At 40.3% G+C, this 10,481-nt stretch overlaps 1 protein-coding gene across 1 annotated transcript in view; it reads left to right on the top strand.

Moving 5' to 3' along the window:
- Positions 1 to 4,774: 4,774 nt before the first annotated feature.
- Positions 4,775 to 10,481, top strand: part of LOC112829756 (olfactory receptor 4B1) — a 6,084-nt gene continuing 377 nt past the window's right edge. The window contains exon 1 of the mRNA XM_025879456.2: positions 4,775 to 5,670. Within this exon, the coding sequence (XP_025735241.2) occupies positions 4,775 to 5,670 (896 nt within the window). The remainder of the gene's footprint in view (positions 5,671 to 10,481) is intronic.

Below are 10,481 nucleotides of genomic sequence, written 5' to 3'. Positions count from 1 at the left end.
ACTCCTTCAGTCTCTTCAGCACAGGACATCACTTTGAGTGATGAGCTCTTGCAACAGAGGGAGAAATTGTTCCTAATTCTAAGGAGAACTTTTATGTTCAAATCTTTGCTGTAAAACTGAACATTACTCAAACAAGGTAGGTAATGCCATACCCAGAAGGATGTCTCAGGTTAACTGGATGTGGGTAAGAGGCTCCAAATCACTGTGTGATCTAGAGTGAATCACTCTTCCTCCCTGAGCCTCAGTTTCAGGAGGGGGCTGGACAGAATTTGCCCTAAAGTTCTCCCTGATATTCACATTCTGGGATTCCATAAAGTACCACTTGGGGTCTAGAGTGAGTTGTGGGAAGGAGGCCCTTGTGATGTGACTTTAAGTTCATTGCAATAGATCTTCCAGGCTCTCTATCACTTATTATTTTGTCCTTGTCAGATTTCTCTCATTGTGGCTTTATTTTAGAGGATAAAATTCTACCTAGTTAGGATCTAGAACATCATTTACCTACCTAAGCTTGCATGTAATCCATGGATGATTACCTTGTAATCTGTGATCCTAGGGTGTGGGTTTTATTTGGGCAAGTGCTGGGGGGAAGAGGAGGTAATTTGTTACTGTCTTTCGCTTGGGCAAGGGGGAAAAAGAAAGCAGAAAAAAAAAGTAAATAAATACCAGGAAGTGTGAACTAATAATAGTTACTACTTATTGAGAGCATCTTATTTGTCAAGCAACCTTCTTGAGTACTTTATAAATTTTATCTCAGGTCTATTTCTTGCAACAACCATGTCAAATATAATTTGTTACCCTATTCTGATAAAATAAAAAAAACTATTTACAGGGACACATGACATGTGGGTAAGAGAGCTAAGAATGTGCTGCCAACTGCAGTGCTTATTACCATAACCCCTATTATAGATAAGTCCCTGAGGAGAGAGAAAGGCAGTTCAATAGATGTTCTTGTTTTGTTTTCTCCAGTCCTTTAGAGGTCCATGAACCTGGAACTATTCCCTCCATTAAAAGGCGGGTCACCTCTGACCGTCAGCTATTCATCACGTGTGTGTCTCACAATCCCATGTACTCATCTGATACAACTGCTTTACATTTCCCTAATGAATTTTTTGTTTGTATTTTAAAATACATACCATGTGGTCCAAATTGTAATCTTCTCAACATACAAACTCAGATATGATATGTACATGAGTGTGTAAGAGATTTAGTCTTTTAATGACAATTAGACAATTCATGTCCATGCAACACTGGACAAAACAAAGAACAATAAATGTCTTCTATGGAACATAATGATTTTGGGATCTTCCCCACCCAGCTCATGGAAAACTTAAATGCAAAGTTGTAACGTGTAGCTTTGACCCAGTGCAGTAAAATGTCTGTTTCTGAAATAGAAATGATCTACATTATTCACAACTTTATATATTTGGTGAAACAGAGTCACACCTGTGTTATAAGAGGTCAAGATATATTTTCCTTTCTGAGGCTGAAAGGAAAATATAGACAGATAGCATTAATCTAGTTCTTATCAATTCTACTGGTTAGTCAATTTATCATCAGTCAGAAGTCTACATATATACATACATATATATTGAACATCATCTGTAAGATTGACACTTAGGTGCTGTGTGGGTTTACGGAGTAATAAACTGAAGACAAATAAGCAACATAAAACCACAGTAAGCAATAAAAGTCAATATAAAAATCAATTGTAATAAATTGTATGTTCCAACTGCAGGTGGTAGAGAATATCTTCATTTTGAAATTCAACTCAATGACCATTTACTGGGCACTTACTATGTATTTAATTCTGAAGATTCAGACATGAATAAGCTCAACTTAGTAAGGGAGAGATACAGAAACAATAATTATAATAAAATTTGCTAAATACTCCAGTGGAAAGATGTAAAAAACATGGAAGAAATGTTGGCTGGAGTGGAATGACAAGTGGTGTTTGATCTAAGCATTAAAGCCAGAATAAACATGAATCAGAAAGCCAAGGTGTGCATGCCACACAAAATGTAAAGAGCATACAGGCAACAGACAAGTTTGGGAGAATGACATATATTTCAGAATGGCTGGAAATTAGACTCCAGGGGGAATCCTGGCAAGTGAAGCTAGAAAGGTGAACAGGCTTCAGTTCTTAAATGCCATGCTAGTACTATTGAACTTAATCTTGTAGGCAGTGGAAAACTGTTGATAGATTTCAAGTTAATGCATAACTTGTTCAGATTTGCATTTTAGAAGTGTAACAATAATAATAATAAAAATAGCTTACATTTATTGAGGGCTTGCTATGAACTATGAACTCAGTTCATGCAGTACATGGGTTACTGCATTTAACACAGCGATCATGTAAACTCATTTCCAGAGTTGAGAGCTGAGGTGAATGAACTAGAATGGAAGTAACCAGGGTGGTTTCCTAGACACTGGACCTTGTAGAGGGGTAGGACTTGGAGCGGGAGGCAGAGGGGCAGGCACACCTTATAATGTGCAAAGTAAGAGATGCTCTTGTGTTTATCAGCTTGCCTTCATGAAAAGGTGAGGGGACCTCTAAATTGAACAATAATATGTGTTGTTTAGTTGTCAGTAAAGTTGGCTTGAAGGAGCATGAGGAAGTACTTTAGAGCTTCTAAAAGTCAGGTGGAGGAATTGAGGGCTGATTTCCGGGCAATGGGGATATATTGGTCGTTTCTGAGTGATCTGAGCAGAGGGACTCAGGAAGAATTCTGACTTCAGTATGCAGAACACATTGAGGTGATAAAGACCTGGGACTTCTGGAGACAGATGGAGCATGGGGGAATTGTGGTAATCCTCACATGAACTTATATCCTGCTGGAAGATGGAGGCTGCAGGACGAGGTGGAGGAAGAAACTGGTGAAATCAACAGGAAATGTGGGAAATGCAGAAGAGGATGAGTTAGAGGTGATTTCAAAATTTCAAGCCTGAGGACCAGGCAGAAATGATGGTGCTGCTGTAAGACCCAGCTGAGAAGAGGGGTCTGTCAGGAACCCCTGCTTGGAGATACTGACTCCACAACTCAGTATCACCAGCTGCAGCTCTAACCCCTGGTCAAAGCCGTGCCATGGGGGCACAGGAGGAAGGGGCATCTCCAAGTCTCACACTCTCCTCAGTATCCCACATAGCTTCTTGGTCTCTCTCATTCCAGAGGTGGTGGCAATGAAATGTTCCCAGTAACTTGGAGTTCATTGGAATGCTCCTGCTATTCACAGGGAAGGCATAACTGGACAAGTTTTGTATTAACGATAGGTCTTGGTGTTATTTCTCTAAGGTGCTGGAGTGGCTAACCCATTTCTCCTCTGGCTGAGGAGTGGTAGCTCTCCCTCCCTTTCTAGAAAGCCCTGGGTTTCAGCCCTGGCTCAATCACTCACAAACTGTGTGTTTTGGGGGCAGGTTACTTACCCTCTCTGAGTCACAGGTGAGTCACCTATCAATTAGCTACATCAAAGTGGTCAGGAAGAATTAATTGAGGGGACAATGGTAAAGTGCTTTCTACAGTCCAACACACAGTAGATACTAACTAAAGTTCAGCAGCATCTGCTGCTGTGGCTGTTGGGATGACAATGACAATGGTGAATATCAGGTAGACAAATGCTTTAGTTTCCTTCAGGCCACCAGGCTATTTTACATCCTCTGTGGTTGTTTCTGATGCCTTCCTTGTTTCCCTTCCTCTGCACCAATAAGGGGACCTCCTCTTGCTTCCCCTTTCCTGTTCAGTTGTTCTTCTTGGGTGCCCTTGTTTCATGCCATGCAACCCCCCACTTCTTCTCCAGTGTTAGCCAGGTAACTTGCTGAGGATTCTCTTAGCATATTGTCACCTTGTGTATATCTTCTAATTTTTACTATGAGAGAAATTGGTGATGAGGGAGGTACTTAATCTATTTCAGTTTGGAAGTATAAGTGGAAGAAGGAAAAATAAGAGGAATAAGAAATACTTCAAAGTAATTTTACTTGTTTTTTTTTTTAACTGAAGTATGGCTGACACACAATGTTACATTAGTTTCAGGTGTACAACATAATGATCAACAACTGAAAAGTAATTTCAAAAGCAGAGAAAATCTGGAGAGTTTCCCTCTGCCTCATTTCATAAATGTGCTGCTGAATTGCACGAAGGACAAGCTTCCTGAGGGTGAGAGCCATCTTTCTTCTTTCATATGTCCTGAATTGCATGGGCACACGGTAGGTGCTTAATAAAACATTTGGTCAAAGAACTGGCTTTCAATAAATCCTCACCTCCTGCTGACAAAAATGTTTGCCAAAGGTGAGGAAACTGGAAGTCAGAAACAAGCAAATTGGTGAATCCCCGTGTATTATATTTGAACTATTGTTTGATACTGACCTATATTCTCAACAGCTTCCAGATGTCCACTTTGGCCCCAGGTGTCACAATTTTCTCAAAATGTTTGTAAAAATTCATGAAGAGATGTGGGATTGGGCAAAACCATAGGGCCTGAAAAATTCAGAAACTTTGATAATATCATGTAAGGAAAATATTGAAGACACTCTTTAGAAAGGGAGACCTATTAGTGAGATTGGCATTTCTGAGAAGTAAATGGAGGAAAAAGGGATTCATGAGCAGAAGTTTACTTGATGGGTAAACATTGGTTATATTAACAAATAAGTCAGTAAAATAAACCAGTAAGATAATATATATGAAAGGGTTCTATTAACAGGCAAGTGCTAAATAAGCATGCATGATTGGTGTTATGATGTTTGTTTTGTCATAGGACTCTTCTCTGAGATCCATCTTCTCCACATGGAATCCAGTACAAATAATGTGACTGAGTTAATTTTCACTGGCCTTTTCCAGGATCCGGAGGTGCAGAGAGTGTGTTTTGTTGTGTTTCTTCCCATGTACCTGGCCACATTGGTGGGCAATGGCCTCATTGTCCTGACAGTCAATGTCAGTAAGAGTCTGCATTCCCCCATGTACTTCTTCCTTAGCTACCTTTCCCTGGTGGAGATCACTTACTCCTCTACTATTGTCCCTAAATTCATCACAGACTTACTTGCCAAGATTAAAACCATTTCCCTGGAGGGCTGTGTGGCTCAGATATTCTTCTTCCACTTCTTTGGGGTCACTGAGGTCCTTTTGCTTGTGGTGATGGCCTATGATCGCTATGTGGCCATCTGCAAGCCTCTTCATTATATGAACATTATGAGCCACCAACTGTGTCATGTACTGGTGACTGGCTCCTGGCTTGGTGGCTTTTTTCATTCCATTATACAGATTCTCATCACCATCCGGTTGCCCTTCTGTGGTCCCAATGTGATTGACCACTACTTCTGTGATCTTCAGCCATTATTCAAACTTGCCTGCACTGACACTTCTATGGAGGGGGTTATTGTGTTGGCTAACAGTGGCTTAATTGCTCTGTGCTCCTTCCTCATCTTGGTGTCCTCCTATGTTGTCATCCTGTTCAACTTGAGGAATCATTCTGCAGAAGGGAGGTACAAAGCCCTCTCCACCTGTGCCTCTCACATCACGGTGGTCCTTTTGTTCTTTGGACCTGCCATCTTCCTCTACATGCGAGCCTCCTCCACCTTCACTGAGGACAAACTGGTGGCTGTGTTCTACACAGTTGTCACGCCCATGCTGAACCCCATCATCTACACACTCAGAAATGCAGAGGTGAAAATTGCCATGAGGAGGTTGGGGGGTAAAAAGAACTCAGGAATGGAGTGAAAAATGGGAAAGTGGTAAAGAAAAACACATGTCTGATTATTCTCTGTTTTTGAAATGGATTTTGATTTCAGTGGGACATTCAGGAATGGCAGAAACAAATGTAAGGACTTAATATTGCTGCTTCTGTGATTCTCCTTAGAAGAAAAGACTTGGTTTGTATCCTGGTGTAATGTTCCAAGGACAGAGATCAAATTGGCTCCATGATATCCAACAATGTCATGGGATTGGGTAATACTGAGACTCAAACTAAATGCAAATGCAAAGGAGAATATTTTGACAGGTGTTTTGTAAGTTAAAGTACTTCTATTATATACTTTCATCCTCCCTCCCTCCTTTCTCCCTCCCTCCCTCCCTCCTCCCTCCCTCCCTTCTCCTTTCCTTGCTCAACCTCCTAATAACAACCTATATTTCATTAAGAAGGGAAACCAAAGAGAGGAATTATCATGGGATATTTGAAGAGGGTACCAATGTGATCTTCTCTTCCTGTGTGGAGAAGTGTATCTTTGAAAATTGTGTCCAAGAATTTTTCTGTTATTCTGATTTGTTCTCGGCATCTTGTACCGTAGACCATCTAATTACAAGTACCGAAAAAATCTCTGGGGCAATTTCAGTTCTTGTGACATGTTGGTACAAAAGGTAGTTCTTCAATCTCCGCAAGCCCTTTCACAATGTCCAGGATCCATAAATTTAAAAAAATATCAAAATGGCATAGGTTCTAGCTGTCAGTAGGGAAAGATCAAGTCAACATTTTAATGAAAAGATCACTTTTAGGCTTATCCAAATATAAATAAACACAGAATGTAGAAAATTCTTATTAGGCCTAAGTTGAAGAATGTAAGGGAGGGAAATACTGTCCATGCATGTTTCTACTCCAGACTTCTGTCCTTTATTCTAAGTGACCATGCCAAGTCCACTTCTTTTCATGCCTATTAGTGTTTCTTCATGAAGTAGGATGAGACAGTCTGTGCCTCTGTTATTGTGATCCCAGTGTGATTGACCATTACTTCTGTGATCTTCAGCCATTATCCAAGCTTGCCTGCACTGACACCTTTGTGGAGGGGGGTTATTGTGTTGGCCAACAGTTGTTTAATTGCTCCTTCCTCATCTTGGTGACCTCGTATATCCTTCCACCTCTCTGAAATTCCACTTCACCCAACTGATGTATATCATTGTGGACAATTTAGAGAATATAATAAAATTTGCCCCTTTGGCTTTGGAATTACAAAGAATGGCTTTGCATTTGCACTCCATCCTTTCACCTCTCCTTGAGGATCAGGTGAAAGAATTCAGACAGCTTCCTTGCAGAGGGATGGAGCATCACAGGTGTGCTATAGGCCGTAGGGACTTGTCTCTTTCTCCTTGGGTTCTGACTGAACATATAGGTGAATAGTGGTTTTAAAGGCACCAGGAAACCTCCCCCACTTCTCCAATAATCATGGCCAGGGATGACATCATCATTAAACCCTGAGGAAATACTGCTTCTGCCCAGAATAATTTTACCACACTTTTTTATATGGCAAAATCCTATACATCCTTTAAGACCTAGGTTAAAGTCATCTCCCTTATGAGGCCTTCTCTGACTTCCCTCCTCCTTGTGTTGAATTTGTGTCTCCTGTCCATGGTTATATTTATATCCCTTTATCATTGCCTTTATCACTTTGATTATAATTATTTTATATGTCTTTTTTTCAGGGGCAAGACCATTCACTGTCCCCTCTTTGTGGCTCTAAATATGCATGTAGCTGGTGCTTCATAAGTGCTTCTTGGAAAAAAAAGTGCTTGTTGAATTAACCCTTTATGCCCATGCACTGTCCTCTCTCTATTATTTCGTATTGATTCTCTCTGAACACTTTCATGGTGAAGAGCCCAGCTCTTTCTGTTAAAATTTTAAGAGCCCAACCTCTGAAGTTTAGTAGGATGTTCCAATTGCCTATAGCACAACCCAAGATCCAAGCTACTTCACTTCTCTGAACATTGCTTTTGCACAATTAAAATAAGGTTAATAATAGCATGTATTCCCAAGATTATTCTGAATATTAAATACAATATATGTAAAGCTTTTAGAAAATAACAGGGTAGAGTTGTACCATGGACTCAATAAATGTTAGTCATCATCTCATTATTATTGCTGCTGGTCATTTTATTTTACAAAATGACTACATGTCTGTCCACACATAGGTCTTCCTTTAGTCCTTTTGAGCTACTGAGAATAGGACTTGATTGTATACAAAAAGCTTTCCAGCACTTAAAGACAGTTCAATTCTTTTGTTTTGAGGCTTCTTTGGGCTCAACATTCTCTGTCACTTAATTGCCTTTGAGGGTCTAGCACAGTACCTGGCATATTGTAGGTGCTCAATAAATGTTTGTTAAATAGATGTTGACTGTATTGTGTGTCAACTGTATTTCAATAAAAAAAAGACTATGACATAACCTCCTCATTGTCTTTTATGTTAAATGTGCTTATACTTTGTTAATATATATTTTATTTTTTTCAAAATTTTTTTATTGTTATGTTAATCACCATATATTACATCATTAGTTTTTGATGCAGTGTTCCATGATTCATTGTTTGTTCATAACACCCAGTGCTCCATGCAGAACGTGCCCTCTTTAATACCCATCACCAGGCTGACCCATCCCCCCACCCCCCTACCCTCTAGAACCCTCAGTTTGTTTTTCAGAGTCCATCATCTCTCATGGTTCGTCTCCCCCTCTGACATACTCCCCTTTTCTTCCTCTCCTGTTATCTTCTTCTTTTCCTTTTTTCTTAAAATATGTTGCGTTATTTGTTTCAGAAGTACAGATCTGTGATTCAACAGTCTTGCACAATTCACAGCGCTCACCGTAGCACATACCCTCCCCAAAGTCTATCACCCAGCCATCCCATCCCTCCCACCCCCAACCACTCCAGTAACACTCAGTTTGTTTCCTGAGATTAAGAATTCCTCATATCAGTGAGGTCATGTGATACATGTCTTTCTCTGATTGACTTATTTCACTCAGCATAACACCCTCCAGTTCCATCCACGTCGTTGCAAATGGCAAGATCTCATTCCTTTTGATGGCTGCATAATATTCCATTGTGTATATATACCACATCTTCTTTATCCATTCATCTGTCGATGGGCATCTTGGCTCTTTCCACAGTTTGGCTATTGTGGACATTGCTGCTATAAACATTGGGGTACACGTACCCCTTCGGGTCCCTACATTTGTATCTTTGTGGTAAATACCCAGTAGTGCAATTGCTGGATCGAACGGTAGCTCTAATTTCAACTGTTTGAGGAACCTCCATACTGTTTTCCAGAGGGGTTGCACCAGCTTGCATTCCCACCAACAGTGTAGGAGGGTTCCCCTTTCTCCACATCCCCGCCAACATCTGTCGTTCCCTGACTTGTTAATTTTAGCCATTCTGACGGGTGTGAGGTGGTATCTCATTGAGGTTTTGATTTGGATTTCCCTGATGCCGAGCGATGTGGAGCACTTTTTCATGTGCCTGTTGGCCATTTGGATGTCTTCTTTGGAGAAATGTCTGTTCATGTCTTCTGCCCATTTCTTGATTGGATTATTTGTTCTTTGGGTGTTGAGTTTGATAAGTTCTTTATAGATTTTGGATACTAGCCCTTTATCTGATATGTCGTTTGCAAATATTTTCTCCCATTCTGTCGGTTGTCTTTTGGTTTTGTGGACTGTTTCTTTTGCTCTGCAAAAGCTTTTTATCTTGATGAAATCCCAATAGTTCATTTTTGCCCTGGCTTCCCGTGCCTTTGGCGATGTTTCTAGGAAGAAGTTGCTGCGGCTAAGGTCGAAAAGGTTGCTACCTGTGTTCTCCTTTAGGATTTGGATGGACTCCTGTCTCACGTTTAGGTCTTTCAACCATTTGGAGTCTATTTTTGTGTGTGGTGTAAGGAAATGGTCCAGTTTCATTCTTCTGCATGTGGCTGTCCAATTTTCCCAACACCATTTGTTGAAGAGACTGTCTTTTTGCCATTGGACATTCTTTCCTGCTTTGTCAAAAATAAGTTGACCATAGAGTTGAGGGTCCATTTCTGGACTCTCGATTCTGTTCCATTGATCTATGCGTCTGTTTTTGTGCCAGTACCATACTGTCTTGATGATGACAGCTTTGTAATAGAGCTGGAAGTCCGGAATTGTGATGCCGCCAGCTTTGCTTTTCTTTTTCAACATTCCTCTGGCTATTCGGGGTCTCTTCTGGTTCCATACAAATTTTAGGATTATTTGTTCCATTTCTTTGAAAAAAGTGGATGGTATTTTGATGGGGATTGCATTGAATGTGTAGATTGCTCTAGGTAGCATTGACATCTTCACAATGTTGATTCTCCCAATCCATGAGCATGGAACGTTTTTCCATTTCTTTGTGTCTTCTTCAATTTCTTTCCTGAGTATTTTATAGTTTTCTGAGTACAGATCCTTTGCCTCTTTGGTTAGATTTATTCCTAGGTATCTAATGGTTTTGGGTGCAATTGTAAATGGGATAGACTCCTTGATTTGTCTCTCTTCTGTCTTGTTGTTGGTGTATAGGAATGCCACTGATTTCTGTGCATTGATTTTATATCCTGCTACTTTACTGAATTCCTGTATGAGTTCTAGCAGTTTTGGGGTGGAGTCTTTTGGGTTTTCCACGTACAGTATCATATCATCTGCAAAGAGTGAGAGTTTGACTTCCTCTTTGCCGATTTGGATGCCTTTGATTTCTTTTTGTTGTCTGATTGCTGTGGCTAGGACTTCTAATACTATGTTGAATAGCAGTGGTGAG

Source organism: Callorhinus ursinus, unplaced genomic scaffold (genome assembly GCF_003265705.2).
Source record: "Callorhinus ursinus isolate GAN/ISIS: 27379988/994484 unplaced genomic scaffold, GSC_fseal_2.0 scaffold21, whole genome shotgun sequence".
In the NCBI taxonomy this organism is placed as follows: domain Eukaryota; kingdom Metazoa; phylum Chordata; class Mammalia; order Carnivora; family Otariidae; genus Callorhinus; species Callorhinus ursinus.
This window is presented reverse-complemented; position numbering and strand designations above follow the sequence as displayed.